Source organism: Haliaeetus albicilla, chromosome 1 (genome assembly GCF_947461875.1).
Source record: "Haliaeetus albicilla chromosome 1, bHalAlb1.1, whole genome shotgun sequence".
Classification (NCBI taxonomy): domain Eukaryota; kingdom Metazoa; phylum Chordata; class Aves; order Accipitriformes; family Accipitridae; genus Haliaeetus; species Haliaeetus albicilla.
The window spans coordinates 7,666,345-7,683,288 of record NC_091483.1 but is presented as its reverse complement, the minus strand read 5'-3'; the positions used below and the strand labels follow the sequence as shown (position 1 = coordinate 7,683,288).

The 16,944-nt window shown below is 43.6% G+C and overlaps 1 protein-coding gene across 2 annotated transcripts; it reads right to left on the bottom strand.

Moving 5' to 3' along the window:
- Window positions 1-384: 384 nt before the first annotated feature.
- Window positions 385-16,779, bottom strand: NUP54 (nucleoporin 54). 2 transcript variants are annotated; one of them, XM_069776105.1, is made up of 13 exons: window positions 15,562-16,779; window positions 13,423-13,584; window positions 10,973-11,056; window positions 10,706-10,840; window positions 9,773-10,002; window positions 6,751-6,938; window positions 5,667-5,863; window positions 4,280-4,334; window positions 3,606-3,699; window positions 2,974-3,081; window positions 2,489-2,608; window positions 2,020-2,130; window positions 385-1,220 (listed from the first exon to the last, which is right to left on the bottom strand). In XM_069776105.1, exons 1-13 carry the CDS (start codon window positions 15,611-15,613, stop codon window positions 1,092-1,094), a joined length of 1,665 nt encoding a protein of 554 aa, XP_069632206.1. In that variant the 5' UTR covers window positions 15,614-16,779; the 3' UTR covers window positions 385-1,091. The 2 variants fall into 2 exon arrangements, with proteins under 2 accessions (XP_069632206.1, XP_069632294.1); XM_069776193.1 differs by lacking the exon at window positions 13,423-13,584.
- Between the last annotated feature and the right edge of the window lie 165 nt (window positions 16,780-16,944).

The following is a 16,944-nucleotide window of genomic DNA, read 5'->3' as shown; positions in this document are numbered from 1 at the left end:
ACAAAAGGATTCTGTCACTACTGTGTTCGAGGTGTTTCTGCTGTACAAACTCCTACTGCAGAGCATAATGTATTTCTGTTTCAGTTATTTTCAGTGACTTTTGTAATGAAGAAAAAAAAAAAAGGCAAGCTCAGGGGGCAGGGAGGTGGTGGAAAAGCTGTCTCTCCAATTCATGTAGTAGCCAACTCCTCTGCAGTACTTGGTACCATGTAGGATCTAAGGGACAGGACCTTGTGTTTTAGTTTGGCAGCAGCTCTGGGGCATCAGGTTTGATAGCCTGTTACCTGCAGTGGGTGGCAGAGAGTGAAGTGCATTAACCCAGAGTTGTTAGCAGTTTCACTGCTTTGCTGATGTAGCTGAGAAAAAACCAAGAGCATGCACAAGTTATTACAAAGTCAGACTGAATTTATTACGCTACAGCAATTAAAAAAAGGCAGAAGACAACATCTGGACATTCTGTTGTTATTTAAGGGGCAGCAAAGCTTTTTATAATTCACATCTGTAGAGCGACAAAATATCACCTTCCATTCCTTGCAGTCCAAAGGAAGGATAGAAACTGGAAACATCAACTTCCTGTAGCTTGCCCCAGTAAACTACTGGTACTGCAGAGACCAACATAGTTATAGTGACATACATATCTGTAATGATTTAAGTTAGCTGTTTAAATAATGATGTTACTTGATTGTTTTGACAAAAACATGAAAACAGGCTAAGCTTTCCACAAACCAAGTCACAAGTGGAACAATTCCCTTGGCACTGCATTTCTAGGACAATGCTGTTGTAAAAAAAAAAAAAAAGAAAAAAGAAAAAATGTACAATAGTACATATAGTTTTATAGTAAAACAGTATCTGAACAGATTCAGTTTTTCTTCTTTTATTAAAGCATATACAGCTTTATAAAATATAAACCTTCCAAAGGTCAAGTTCAAAAGCTTAGAAGAGGCTTTGCTAATTCTAAAGATTTATAACAGCCAAAATACCATTGCTCCTAGAAGATACGTGTTTTATTTTACCTCAACAGTTTTAGCCTTGGAAGGTGAACCACGAAGTTGAGTAACATGTTCCATGTAAGCCCAGCAGCATCCACCACGTCAACTGAAGACTCCTCCTCTGATGGGAATGCTCTCATTCAGCCCATGTTCTATAAGTTTGATGTCTTCCAAGTCATCCTTTATAATGCTAATGAGGTGACTCAGGCCTTCTTGCTGCTGCTTCAGGTGCTGCACAGTTTAAAAACCAGCATAAGCATAGCTCAACTTCACAGATTTTAAGCAATATTTCTCAAAGGTGCCATGGCTGGTGGCAACTGCGTAGAGTGGTTTTGTACAACACTTGGATGCACTGTCACCAAGAAAATAAAAAGGACTTCATCCTTTCACAAAAACATGACATTCTAGATACATCTCCCAAGTTAGCGTGTAGCTGGCTTAAATTATGAAGGTCAAAGAGTATCCCAGTGTCCTGGTTTCAGCTGGGATAGAGTTAACTGTCTTCCTAGTAGCTGGTACAGTGCTATGTTTTGAGTTCAGTATGTGAAGAATGTTGGTAACACTGATGTTTTCAGTTGTTGCTCAGTAGTGTTTAGACTAGAGTCAAGGATTTTTCAGCTTCTCATGCCCAGCCAGGGCACCTGACCCAAACTGGCCAACAGTGTATTCCATACCATGTGACGTCCCATCTAGTTTAGGAACTGGGAAGGGGGGGGGCGGGGAATCGCCGCTCGGGGACTGGCTGGGTGTCGGTCGGCGGGTGGTGAGCAATTGCCCTGCGCATCATTTGTACATTTCAATCCTTTTATTACTACTGTTGTCATTTTATTAGTGTTATCATTATCATTATTAGTTTCTTCTTTTCTGTTCTATTAAACCGTTCTTATCTCAACCCAGGAGTTTTACTTCTTTTCCCGATTTTCTCCCCCATCCCACTGGATGGGGGGGGAGTGAGTGAGCGGCTGCGTGGTGCTTAGTTACTGGCTGGGGTTAAACCACGACACCCAGGATTCTACTCAATAATACTTACTTGCTTGATTTCCCTTAAGAGGTCTGCATCTATATAATAGCGCTCTTCAGCCCGCACTGCTCCAAAGTGGTTTTGCATCCTGATTTGGGACATGAGCTCATTCAGTCTGCCCTGGGAGGAGAAACAGGCTTAAATCAAACACAATTCATTTACATTTGTCACAACTCCAACATGTAGCACTCCTTGAGTCACCAGGGCAGGAAGCATTGCTGCTCATTCCGTTTTTAATTTTTTTTTTTTTTTTTTTTGAAGACATGCAAAGGGCAAGCAACTCCAATACTTCTGAGGACTCAAAAATACTTAAATATCTGTCAGGCAGGCAGCAAAGAGCATGACACAACAACCTAGTAACACTGCTGGACTTCTCTTCTGAAAGCTTTCCACAACAAATGTATATGCATGGTTTGGAAAACTTACATTCTTTTGTGAGGAGAAAACAGTTGTAGGCAAAGTTCTACTAACTGCTCACCTTGAACTGCGTAGGAGCGTTAAGTTCACACTGAATTGTATCTAACTGTACACGAAGCTGCTCTTCATCTGCTTGAATGGCATAACCGCTTTTCCTTTGGATCTCCTGCTTTATTAACACCTGCAAAAGAAGCCTTTGAGGTTCATTAGAGAAGACTTTGCCTATTTCCTTCCCCACTAGCCCATCTGCATGTCTCATCAGATTTGTTCTGTCATTTAGTCCGCTGCTCCGAGACCTCAGGGCAGTCCCATAGCTTCTGAGTAAGTGAGAGAGAAGGTTCCCAAAGTAGCAAGACATGCTGCGCACCTGAAGCCTTCCCCAGCAGCTCTGCCTGCTACTTAAATGAATAACATTTAGATGAACTCAGAATTTCATCTTCAATGTTGGCCATGCACAAGATTGCACGGGCCATCCTGCCCCCTCTCAGTTTGTCTTCTGGCACTAGACTGTGTGTCAGAATGAGTTATTTAGACTACCCATGTTACCTGTAACGTTCTGTGAGAAAGCGCCATCAGTTTCCTTTTGTACTGTGCAATTTTTGCCATAGTTGTTGTTTGGTTTTTCTGCAGCTCACTGATATCTTCTGATATTATCTGCAGAGGAGATGGAGTCAGTTGGAAGTCATAAGAGTTTCTGGTAACAGAACACATTAGTCCTGATTTGAAACCGGGATTTTCAAACCAGTACTCAGTCCAGCAACTTAGCGTCCTCACTAAAGATGCTTCCAGAAAGCTTTTTGCTAGACCTCTACTGTGCTGGTTTCTATTTATTTTCACATGCAGCTGGCATTTTCAGAAGGCATCAGAAAACTGGGTGCCTAAGTTAGAGTCTGTGCCAGTGCAACTCTGTTCAGCTGGTTTGAATTAGCCTATAACAACACAGCAAGGTTGAACCTAAAAAAAAAAAAAAGAAAAAAAGAAAGCCAAAACACACTGCTCGGTTTTTGGCCAAAAGATATAATTAAGGAATATATTAAGAATTAGTATTGAAGAGTCACAGCCCCATGCACATGGTTGCAGTTTCAGTTTTCAACACACAGGAGGCATGGGGGGAGGCTCATTTAATAGCACATCCTTTGTCAAAAGCAAGCAGTCATGATAAAGATAAGAAGCCTTACATCTAATCGAGTTTGATGCTGTTTGGTCATCTGATCTTGGACCTTCAATCTTCTCAACAGTTCCTTGAAACCCACCATTGGCACAGGAATAAGTCTACAAGAATACAAATATTTCTTACAACACATTTTTATATTAGACATGTGGTACGGATTACTAATTATTCATATAATCCAATATAAAGTTACAGATAATCTTGGCTTATTATAAATTAAATTAATACGTAAACATATCTTGTTTTGCTAAGTTCTAGAGTCCTCACTATTCCTAACCACCTGTTGGTTTTTTTTTTTTTTTCACAAAGAAATCAGCCAAAGTTATCTGTAACCACTGGAGGGTACAAGGGTACATCACTTTAAGCTGCAGGAATAAAGAGAAAAAACCCACGATGGTTGCAGAAAGTAAGTCACAACAAGTAGTCCATGGAATGGATGACACCACAACGTGAAATAATGCAAGTAAGGCTCTTTATCCTGACAACCCTTAAGGACCTAAATTGGTACAGGGATTATACAGGCATTTCTAGTAATACTCACTGCTTCAATTGAGATCAGCACTTGACAAAGTTATTTTCTAATAAGTTTCTTACAAGTTACCTGAAGGGTACTACACAATATTATTTATTTCTCTCTTTTCCTAGTCTTTTTGTAATACTCAGATGGACTACTGGACTTACTTGTCAGGATCAGGATTATCAACTTTGGCTTGTTCCCATATAATAGGATCAACACCTTAAAAAAAACAGACAAACAAGTTTTTAGTATGGATAGATCTGAATAGATATCATATCTTACAGCTGTTAAGCAGGAAAGATCCTAGGAAATACACACACTCTATGAACTTTGCTAACCTGAATGACTGTTATACAAATTAAGGTTAATTAAACAAGGGTACTTCTTAAAAGTCTTGGTCCTGAACTCTGGCAGTCAGTTCAGTCCAAAAGGCTGTCAAGCACTTCTACTGGTTTGAAAGCATGGGAAAGGAACAACCCATAGGTGATCAAATCAGACAATCCCTAGATCAAGGGGAAAAATTCCTGTTGTTTCCACTGTATGCTACACTTGGGTCATCTTCCCTCTTCAAGTGGCTTATTGTATTAAAAAAATAAAAATAAAAAAGAAAAACCAGTGATTAAGTGATCAAAGTACCAAACCAGTGGGCAAAATAATCCCAATAGAAATTATCATGGTTCCTAACAAGATTTGTCTAAAGATTATATCTATTGACAGAAGAGTTGCTTGTTTTGCCATGAACTGCTTCATCAGGTAACATCATAAAATAAAAGCAGTCTAATTGTACAGGTACATCAACATCATGATGCAAGTTATTACATTCTCCAAACCTCACTGCAAATCAAATCACTGTATTAAATGCACATACCTAGGTATGCTGGGGGGGGGGGGGGGGAGCAGGGAAGACAACACTGATAGGGAAGCAATTGACTTTCTGACCAGAAAGAGACATGCCAAAAAAAACCCCCACCAAAAACCAAAAATGCTGGTAATTTAACCATTTCAGGCCAGCTTAAAGAGGAGACCAGAACAGTCAGCTACCATAAAATTTTTCACTGCACAACACTCCAGGTAATTCCTCATAAAACCTATTGTCTTCATACATAAACTCATCTCTCAGGGTGTGACTGCTTCTCTGGAGCTCAGCACTAACACCTCTTCTTGCACATCTTACTGCTTGATTAGCCAGCCTACAAACTGAGCTTCCTTCTCAGTCATGGACTAACGAGCTGTGCCCAACCATCATTACACAGGCCCCCCCCTTGTTTTTTCATGTATAAGTTGCAATGATTTATGATAGCTAAATCATGTAGTATGGTGTTGTGTGGCATATTACTGGTAAATAATGACTGTCTTGGTAGACTACACTGCACTTCAGTGGGAAAACCGGCTGTAATTAAAACCACTACATCAGTATGTCAGAGTGCCTTGTAAACTCTTGTAGTTTTGAAAGGTGTTTTCCAGTGGGGCAACACCTGTCTTTTTCCCAGAGACCCAAAAAAGCCCCAGAAGAGGCCCAAACGCACCCCTGTGCAGCCCCAGACCACGTACCAGCAGGAGGGTTCTGCAGGAGCTGTTTGACTTGTGCTGGGGAAAGCTCTGTTCTGGCCATGGAGAGGCTGACCCCCAGCTGCTGCAGGGACGATTTTATGTTGGCTTGTTCGAAGTGGGCATAGAGAGTTGTCGCAGGAACTCTCCTCGAAGTACCATTGGGCGAGCGCTCAACAACATAAATTATCACTTCTGTCCTGAGCAAGACAAAATTCATATTGTCAGATAAAGATCAGCACTGTATAGAAACTAACACGATGAAGAAAAACCTAAATCACAGCTACCGCTTCTTCCAGCTGATTGTTAACTTACTTCAGCTAACAGAGATATAAAGTACTAGTAAGTGCAGGGTTTAACACAGCAAGGCAGAAAGAGAAAAGCTGTAAATAGCCTACAAAACTACACTCTGCCCCCCAGTTTTAACAACCATATTATATGGTGATACTAGTACTACATTAAGAATAACCTAAAACCTTTGGCCTTTAAAACAGAATGAACAACTGTGGGGAAGTAAGAAGCAGAAATGTCAGTGTGCTGAAGTACTTCAGGCAGACTAGCCCGAGGCCCCCAAACAAGTCAAAGCAGACAGCACTCTGATATAACACACACAGAATGAGCCAGCTCAACTAGCCATGGAACAGCTTTCCCACCAAAACAAACATCTGCGATACAGAACACTGTAAAGACACTGTTACTATACACCCCAATGCCCTTCTGCCTTATGCATGACCAAGTGAAGAATACCTCACAGCTCCTACAATACTAAGTATTTATCCCACCCTCATGGTTAACATCCTCATCTCCAACTTCTGCAGCTGAGCAAGGTCTGGAGAAGCCTATTTCCTGAACAGAGCTGAGGTTCTCAGCTGTGCACTCCAGCAAAAGCAAGCAGTAACATAAACAGAAAAGATACTGGAATTAAGACCTTAAAAAAAAGCAACATGAAGAAATGAAAGACACAAAAGCAAACTCAGGATGAACAGATCTAAAATCAAGGAGAAAGGGAGACAGAGTAGACTAAGCGCTAACCCTTTATAGCATGCAATACCAGATAAAAAGGCAAAACCATGTAAAATTCACATACTGGTCATCTGGCATCGTTTTAACACCTTCTACGTTGACAGTGAGGGTCTGGTTTCCTCCCAGAATTTTGTGTAGTGATTCTACGAGCTGCTGCTGCTGGCTTCGAATATCTACTTCTTTTCTGTTAAAGACTAAGACCACAAGGCCATCTTCATCTTTGTTGTTGGGCATTAAACTGTAACCCACAGCCTGCAAATGAACAAACAAAAACTGGGGATATATTACTTAGCAAAAGCATATTTAAGTGGTGTGAAGAGGAGGGGCAAAACCCCTCAATTTTTAGAGCAACTGGTTCAAAATTTAAGTTACAACACATTCAGAGATGCAGAAACATAAAATCAATCCCCTTTTAAAACGTTCTCTCACAAGGCCACCACTAGAGTAGCTTATGAAACAGTTCAGATTTTTACAAGAAGTTCTCTAAGTATCCATTCCCCATCTTAAAAAAAAAAAAGCAAAAAAAAAGCTATGGATTGGGAGATACCAACTCAGCAGGGTATTTATATGCTACTTCAGAGCTGATATCAATCAGGAACATTTTACGAATCTACACTTTTTCTAAGTTGCAAAAAGAACGAGAGGACCAGACCTGAATATAGAAAAATTACTAGAGTTCCAGAAAAATTTTACAACCTTGCAAAACAGTTACTGACATTACCTAATTGAAAGATAAGCCAGCCATAAATCTTTATGGATGTCTTAGCATTTTCCTACTGTAGATCCAGACAGTTTGCCAAGCAGTACAAGTCAAAACACGGACACAGAGTTTTTCTACTAGCTAAGACATGCATCAAGTAAGCTTCTCACACCAGAATTTGGGACAGCCAATTTTCCCTGTGTTAGCAAGTGTCACGGGTTTTTTTGTACAATTGCTTATAAAGTTTAATGTTATCTTTATCCTTGCTGTGATAAAGCTGTAGGTAAGGTTCGATGTTTAATTCAACATCATAATCTAATACAGGAACACTTGCTGCCATCTGTGCTAAGCAACAGCATGCTTTCCCTGTTTGAAAAAAAAACAATCTTGTTGGCTCCGGTGTAAACTCCACATGACTTGTAAGAAAGATCTAAGCTGTTAGCTCATTATAAGCAAAAGCAGAGCAGCAGTTTTCATCTCATCTTGCCTATGAACTGTCACACCAACGTATCACTGGTGACACGGTGGACAGCGGGTGCTTTTTAAGTCCTGACACCCCATGCACGTGGGTGACTTGCACCTCTCCCCTTCTGTAAGTTCAACTGAAGAGAGAAATGAGCTGGGGATGTGCCCAAGAGCCTGGTCTTTGGCAGCAGAAGGTAATTCCCTGCAATGGTGAGCCTTGCAGAATCAGCCTCCTTTGGTTGGGCTGTCCTGTCATGGAGCACAACAGTGACAGCTAAGAAATAATCTGGGTTTTAGCACATGCCTTTCACTTGCATAGTTGTGAAAGAGGCCCACGCTGTGGGGAAAGACTTGCCAGTACACAGAAGACTAAATCTCATTACATGCCAACTAGTACTAAGACCACACAGACATGACTCCTCCTGTATTTCTGTTTTAAATAAATAAATCTTTCACTATTTCTTTATGCAATTAAGTATTTTCAAACTATAACAGATTTTTTACTTTGTTGTGGTCCTTCAAGTGACAGCCTGTATCACATACCTTCAAAGCACACTTCTCTTGGTTAAGAGCTGCATGCTTTTCATTTGTTCTAGAGCTGGAATTGTGTACAAGTGGATTCCCTGAATACCTGTGAAACCCTTTGGGTAATGCTTCATTCTTATCAGGTGTCTGATGCTTGCAGAGGCAATAAACCGAACTAGCTTACGATGCTTTGCTCCAATACCTGTGCCAGCAACTTCTCCGCTATTTTTCCTAGGCATCCACCATTGCTGACATATATTGTACTTTTCAGTATTGCACTTAAAGTATGTGAACTTGTAATGGCATTAGTAATACTCAAGTCACAGGGACAAAAGGAAACCTAGTACGTGGCATTGTCTAGCTTGAAAGGAAAACTTCTCCTTTTGGTAAATGAAACTGTAAAATAACTGATTTTCCATCACATAACTTACACTTTGCAATTTTTCGAAGCCCAGAAAACTCTAAAGCCATTTCAGGCAACAACTTACAAGAACGTAAGCTTTCAGGTGCATTATCAACAAAATATTTAAGGTAACACCTAAGAAGGTAATGCAACAGAAGCCAAGCATTTGTTATGCACGCACTCAGTTGCAGCAAAGTTTTATAAGAAGTGTCACGATGTGCATAATAAAAACTAGTCTTAATTAGGTATTAACCTACATTCAGGTTAGAAAGTTTGCACTTCAAAGAATCAGCTTGGCAAAGGAGGGTATCACCATGCCTGACCCAAATCCACTTTCAAGTCTGCAGCTTATCAAGAAAGTCAGCAGGCGTGAGATTTCCAGAGGATGAAAAGCCACATATTCTTTCTTGACATGAAAAGTAAGATATGGAACTGCTAACAATGTAATACACAGAATGGAGTCAGCTTCAGCACTGGCAAGGATAAAGGTAGAGGAAAGCTGAAGGCTGGTGTATTTAAAATGGTATGCACAGGCCAGGTTCATAGAGGGTTTTTCTAATGTAGGCAAAGCAATGAAGACAGACCCTGAAGTTCTTATTCCAGATGTTAACAGTTTCTTTCAGATGTGAAGGTCATTTTAAGTAGTTTCTCTAATACTGTAACCTAAACAAATACACATTAAAATTCATTTCCAGATATCTGCTCCAACTACACACATACTAGCCTAAATGCTATCGTATGAAAAGGTTAGTTTCATGACCCACATAGGCACTCATTACGTAGTACCTCAACACCACCCAGATTCCCAGCATCTATACATCTTCAAACCTTTTAATTAGCATACATCAGTTGTGTACATTACCTGGAAAAATACTGCTTCAGAACACTCTTAACAGTAACAAAATCTGATTCAACACTCATGAGATACTCGGACACTCAGCAAGCAGAGTAACTGCCTCAGAACTGTTTGTGGGCCGTTGAACAATTCCATACCTTAAACCTGCAAAAGGGATTTTCCTGCGTGAACTCCACTGGAGCGATGTTATTGTTGAAGTAACCTTTGCCTGTTCCCCAGAAGGCCTGAAGCTGATTCCATTTTGCCAAAATAGCATCTCTCTCATCTCCTAAGAGTGTCGGAGCTGAGAGGGCACTGGCTGTATTGATGAGCTGGTTTGACTGGGCGGGTGTCTGAGCAGGCTGGCTGAACAAGCCGCTTCCTAATGCTGTGTTGGATCAAGAAAAACAAATGAACTCCTTCACCAAGACAGACTCGCTTGCTAACATGTACCATCTGTGTATCATTCGTATCACGTCTTTTCACATTTTGAGAAGCAAAATAAATGCAGAGAATAAATAAATCATTACAACGTTTTTTAAAAGTGTCTTTTTACACCATCAGCAACAGAAGTTCCTGAATGCTGAGTTAGAAGAAAAGATGTATTATTTTTTCTTTAAATGAGATGTCTATATTCACCCATAACATCATCTGGCACCTTCAATTTCTAAATCTGAAGGGTAGATTTGTTATTATAATTTCAGTGGACTTAGAGCCTGCTGCTGGTCATTATCCAACTCACATTTAAACTAAACTCAATGCTGTTTTTCTCCCCTTTCTAGTAATGCCATGAATGCCAACATCAATTCTGTAACTATTCTTCCTACGGCTGCCAAACCAAAGGGGTGAATCTCATTGGGAACTAAAGGGTGAAGCTCAGAAATTTGCTTGAGCTGTAGTTTAAAGAAAAAGACAAGGGCTGCAAATGTAGGCATTTCAAAAGCCAAATTTCTGAGAAGTCTCCATCAATCAAGTGATAAGTGTAAAAGGCTCCTTTTACAATATACTTCCGTCCCAATACTTGTGCGCCTGTTGCAGTCTCATGCTTTCCACGCTAAGGAAGGGGTAAGCCAGGAGAAGGCCATACTTACTGGTCTGTTGCTGCTGGGTACCGAAGCCTCCAAAGCCTAGCCCAGTTCCCAACCCACTACCCAAGCCAGTTCCAGTTCCTGTGCCAAAACTAGTACCAAATCCAAAGCCTTTGTTCTGGGTAGCACCAAAGAGTCCTGGGGAAATAAGCAAAGAATTTTTGAGAAAAAGAGGAGAAGAGTATCTGTGCAATCCAAAACATTGTTGTGAAGGGCTGATGCCCTACGGTTCATTCTAAAGCAAATACTTTCAGACTTGTACTCTCTTACCACTGGTGCCTGTATTGGTGGGAGCGGAAAAACTAAATGCTGGTCCCGCAGCGGTGGTAGTTGTCCCAAATCCTCCAAACGCACCTAACAAACAAAGTTTGCAAGTAAGGCAGACGGCATGTTGTAAGCGGCAGCTGTGCATAACATGACAATAAATTGCACGTGTCAAAGGGTGTTATGAGAAGAGATGTTGACAGATGGATGTATTATGTTACAAGCATGTAGTTCACATTGATCATGGGTATCAAGTTGATTGTCCGAGGAAATGGGGGAGAAAACATGAACCAGAAAGCCAATACATCTACAGTGTGTCAAGAAAGCAAATAAAAAAAAAGCAGCAGTGAACTAACATCCTGTTCCTCTACCAGCAGGAAGTGCTTTCCTTAGTGACAGACACAACTAATAAAAGTATTTCTTAGATTCACTCTCAGGAATACTTCTAGTCAATGTTGGTGGTAAGTGTTTAATAAACAATCTCATGTTTTATGAGCTTTTTAAACGTTCTTAACCTCTTAAGAGCAAAAAAAGAAACAAATCAAGTAAAGCCTGAGGCTAGGGTGCACAGAAGTGCTGTGCTTACATGGGAATGCTCTCACAGCAATGATTTCTTTCTACACACAGGTAAAATCCTACAAGGCAGGCTTTTTTTAAGCCTAGTTTCCCTATCATCCCCCCCATTAAATCTCATTTTGAGGTTCAACCACTATCAGAGGAAGACGGGTGCAAAAGCAATCAGCGTTCCACAGATTTTCAGGATGACCAGTCACTGGCCAGCAGGAGCAGACCTAAGTGAGGGCCTGAGCTCCACAGTGCCAGAGAAAGCCCCAAGAAACCCATCTTCCCATTTGCCCCCTTAGAAGAGGTGCCCCAATGCAGGGCAGCCATGCTGAGACAGGTGCTACCAGCCCAGAGAGCCTCCCAGTGCATGATGCTGCACAGGTGCTGGATGCCATGGCACCATCACTTTGCTAGGGTGGTGCCAGTGCACCACTGGCCCAAAGTGCAGCCTGCGGACTTCTGACTAGCCCTGGAAAAGTAAGTTCTCTCTGTTTCAAGCTGTTCTTACATGTGTTCAAATGAAGAAAGACAGTCTGCTACAAAGGATTTGTCAAAAAGACGCTGCCATTGCTGACTCGCACATCAATAGCAAAAAAAAAAAAGTCTCTTTAGACCTACTACACTTACCGTCCTCTTGTATACATACAAAATAAACAGCTTAAACCGAAGTTAACATGCAATCGCTTTTAATTTTCATTCAGCAAACATCTGAATGTGAGCAGATATAATAAGTTGTTCCCTGTAACGTTCAAGTTTCAGTCCTACCAGCAAGGGAGAAACCCTAGCAGGAGTACCATCAGATGGCACAATTTTTTGGTAGTTTTGTACTCACAGTAAATTTAGTCATCCTCTCTTGAAAAAGGATCTAAGAGTGCAAATTGCTAAACAAAATTAAGTATCCAAGTTCTCTTCTGGAGTAGTTCAAATTCAGCTAAAGAAATGCAGCCCAATAGCATTCATACCAAATAAAAACAAAACCAGATCCCTCGAGTGCACAGAACAGGTAAGAGTATGCTAAGACAGGGAACAATGACGCTGTGGAATGAATATAATTCCTATACGAGCAGCGGCAACAAGACCCCACAGGCTAATTCTACATGAGTAAAAGCATTAGAAATCCATACAGTTAAGCATTTTTATATGAAATGGAAAAGATTTAACTTGAAATTGTATCAGCTGATCGCTCAGAACTGATGGATCTACATGGGGCCATGAACCGTTTTCTTAATCAATACCCAGCACCCACATCACACACAAGACCCTCCCACAAGCATAGAGAATCTCTTAACGAGAGCCTGGGATGCGTGCTATTTCAGGGTACAGAATGGCATTTAGGAAACAGAGATCACAGCGAGGGCTGCTCATTTTGTGCTGATCGTATAAAATTTGTTTCTCCACAGAAACTATTGAGGTGTAGTGCATTCATGACAGCCAACGGAAGGCCAATGAGGAGACACAGGGGTAGATGAAAAAACATGACTGCAGTAGTCCAAGAATCTCATGTCAAGAAACGTGGCATTAGGGACCAGCTCTGCAATTGTTCCTGATTGCCTGGATCTAAAGGGGGAATTGATGTTGCCATTTTGCTAGGTAATCGAGGCTCAATTTTAGACTAGGTCAGACTGGTAGGTTACCACAATTCATTTCCACTTCAGAGACTGAGCATTTGGTGCATGGTCATTTTTCCTCAACAGCTATTTCTTGAGAATTTAATCGGAAAAAAACCCCTACAAGCCTATGGCTCTCAAACCCATTCCACTTTCAGAGCTTTTGTCTCCAGTCTTCACTGGATATGAATATTAGTACTAAACACAGATTCTCAGTTAGGAATGCAATTCTTGGACCCCTGCTATTAACATTTATTACAGAACAAGTATTTATGCATTATCTACCTGCACTTGCCAGACTGTTACCAAAATTGAATGGTGGAGTTGAGGTAGTGGAAACACCGAAATTCCCAATATTAAAATTCACTGCAGGATTAGCAGTTAATCCGAAACCCCCAAAATTAAACCCACTGGCAGTGGAGTTTGTAGTTTCAAGCCCACCAAATCCTGACAAGCGGGAAGCAGAAAAAGAGCAAGGTAACATTAGTTCCAAGTAAAAGGTAGGTTCAGGAAAGAAAAGCTAAAAAATTTTTCCATCACCATGGACAAGACACGTATAGTTAAAAACAACAGTAAGATATTAACTGGCATTAAACATTATTTATTGAACATAAGGAGGACAGTTAAAAGCTTCCTGTTTAACCCACTCTCCCCACATCACTGCTGTGAGCATCTTATTTTTCAACTATACTGCATATAAAGCAGCTAACATTTTTCCATCTTAGTTCAAAGTTATACATGAAAACATCCACGTGATTCAACATTCCTGTTAAGAGTAATTTTTAACTGCCTAAGACTGCTTGATACAGCTGCATCTGTACTAATGTAGCTGACAGTAGCATAATTATTTCACATGCTATCAGGAAGGCAAGAATAAACTATCTTCATGCTAATACCATACCCACATATGAGCAGCGATAGCAGAATAAACACAAAATACACCTCCAGCAGCTGAGGCACCATGCGTGCCTCAAATACTCCAGGGCAGACTTATTCAAGTTATATTTGCAAAATCTGTCTAGTCCAGCGCTTGCTGGTAACTTACCAGATGCATCCAGTTTTTCCAGCACTAAGAAAAAAGCTAATACAGCAGCTCCCCGACTCCCTCCCCAGAAATAGCCGAGAACAGGTTCATACTAGATGGACAGACAGGCAACAGGCAGTCCTGGGGTGTGATCCCAGAATTCCCTCTCATACTGCTCTGCAAGCACAATAAACCTTCTAACAGCGTACAAGCAGTACAAGATCGTCTTTATTTAAGATGGGGCCAGAAAGTCTTGGTCTAAACCAGCCAGAGTCAGAGTGAAAGACCACACAGTATAGTCCAGGCTAACTGCAGCGAAGGTAAGCCCTGTCCAAAGGACTTACTGTCTGCTCTGAAAGCCAACAAAGAATTATTTTACTCAGTGAGAGTAAGGAAGGCTCTGGCTTGCATTTCACCAAGACTGACAGTCCATTGACAGCAGCAAAACAGTAAGAGGGAAAAAAGTCCTCCTTCCTTTACAAGTTAAGCACTATCTTTTACACTGCTCTAAAATTAACTTCCAAGAGCATCTCATCCAAACAGGAACATGACTGCAATCAAAAGCGATGATCTGAGTGACCTGGCAGTATTAAACAGGCACCACCGTGCATCAACACATCACAAGCGCCCTCAGAGCAACTGACTCTTCTTTCGCCAGCATCAAGCCCTGGACACCTCCCGACACGGACCCGCCACCACCGCGCAGGAACTGTTCACGCGGGAGAAAGACAAAAACCCAACAAAACCCGGCCGGTACGGTGGGGACAGCGTTTGACCGAAGGCGGGCGGGAGAAAACTAGCGGGGGAGCTCGCATCTCACCGGTTCCGCCGAGAAAAGGCGAGACGAGACGGCCACGGCCCCGTCCCCGGCCACACCCGTCCCCGCCAAAGCCCCGCCGAGGACAGCTCCGCGCGGCCGTGCCCATGGCGCTCCGCACTCAACGGAGACCGGCGGGGACCGGGCTTCCCGCCGCCGCTGAGGGACTGCGGATGGCGCTGACAGAAAAGGAAGGGGGGCACGCGCCCCTCGCCGCCTCTGAGGGAGTCGCGGGTCTCATTGGGGGGGGGGCACGCGCCCCTGGCCGCCGCGGGTCTCACTGGTGGGGGGGGCACGCGCCCCTGGCCGCCGCTGAGGGGGCCGCGGGTCTCATTGGTGGGGGGGCACGCGCCCCTGGCCGCCGCTGAGGGGGCCGCGGGTCTCATTGGTGGGGGGGCACGCGCCCCTGGCCGCCGCTGAGGGGGCCGCGGCTCTCATTGGTGGGGAGGGGGGGCACGCGCGCCCAGGACCGTTGGGGCTCGGCTACCGCGCCGCGAGGAGGGAAAAAGACTCCGCCCCACCCACCCCTCCGCCCGCCCCGCCCCGGCTCCTGGCGCCGCCGCCCGGTACCCTCCGCGCTCACCGGTCGGGTTGGCGGCCCCGGCGCCCGCCGTCGCCCCGAAGTTGAAAGCCATGAGCTGCTCTGTTGGCGGGGCCAGCGGGAGGCGCGTGCAGCCCTCGGGGAAGTCCGACCAGAAACAAACCGGCGCCGCTTCCGGCCGCTGCCGCTAAGCGCTTCCGGTTAACGCGGCCGTCAGGTTATCGCCGCGGGCCGTACCACTATGCACGGCTGGGGCGGGGGGAGATGGGACACCATCCCGGGGTGGGAGGGGGGAACGGGACAGTTCAAAAAAAGGGCTAAGAAACCCAAACAGATCTTCCCCTTCTATCAGGAGAAGAAAACGTCCTGCTTTTGGTTTAACAGAGATTTAAGAGAATCCGCCGGGGAAAAATAGTCAGGGGGCAGAGCGGAGGGACCGCAGCGATTCAGCAAGGAAAATAAAAGCGCAGCTTAAAGCGCTGTATAGTGTTAGAGAAACATAAACAAACAGCGATGCGGAAAGGCACAAAGCTTCAGAAAAAGAACAGCTCTGAAGGGCGCAGTTCCAGGGACGGGTCGGAGGGCACCGCGGCCCCATTTCGAGGGAGCCGGGGTGGGCAGACACCAGAGCAAGCTCCGTCAGTAGAGCAACGCGGCTCCTTCCAGTCGAGGCCCGACGAAGAGTCGTCAACACCCAACAAAAATCGGGGTGTATGGACTCAAGAAAGAGATCTGCACGGCTCTACCGTGCTCATGGCAGCCCCCACGCAGCCCTGGGGTCGCTCCACACCTGCAGCGTCCCTGGCTGAGGAAGACCCCTTTCCTACTGGGGATCTGCCTTACAACAGAATCGGCAGTTTTTCCCTTGTCCCCTTCCTGACACTGTTAATTTGGGGTCAGGCTGAGCCTCTGTAGGAAAGAAAATCCACTTGACTTTCCCTACGTGACAGGTTCTTCCCCACAAAAGCACTGAGGCAGCTGTAACACCAACAACGTATCTGGCATCCGGAACGTGGCAAGAAGAGCAGTATCTGGGTAAAAGCAGAGCAAAGAAAGTTCCCAAAATGTTTTCACAGAGGGTCACTTTCAGCCTGGCCTCCCAGAAAGCAACATTTTGGGGAGGGGGACATGGAGAAGAGGTGACAGTTTGAGCCCACGATGTCAAATGGAGTGGTTGCTCCTTTGAGACGACTGGCTGTAGGAAGTTGTGATGAAGTTTGTCGTTCCCTGGGCGTACGGTTGCAGTTCTCAAGGCAACAGGCAGGCGAATGTCCTGCCGGCATCTTCGTCCTGGGTGGAGGTTTAGGATACCAGCTCTGGCCTTCTGCTGAGGCAAACGCATGGAAGAGGCAAAGCTGCAACTGCAAGACTGCAAGGACCCGGGGCTGTGCCAGGTGCTTTTAGCTAATAAATATAGTTAATAAA

What these genes read in the sequence shown, in the direction of transcription:
- NUP54 (XM_069776105.1), bottom strand. Translation starts at nt 15,613, where the DNA reads ATGGCTTTCAACTTCGGGGCGACGGCGGGCGCCGGGGCCGCCAACCCG. An exon ending in ATCCCTTTTGCAGGTTTAAG is followed by an intron (nt 6,939 to 9,772) that starts GTATGGAATTGT and finishes GTTCATTTGCAG; the next exon opens with GCTGTGGGTTACAGTTTAAT. An exon ending in CCTGCAGAACCCTCCTGCTG is followed by an intron (nt 4,335 to 5,666) that starts GTACGTGGTCTG and finishes GTTTTTTTTAAG; the next exon opens with GTGTTGATCCTATTATATGG.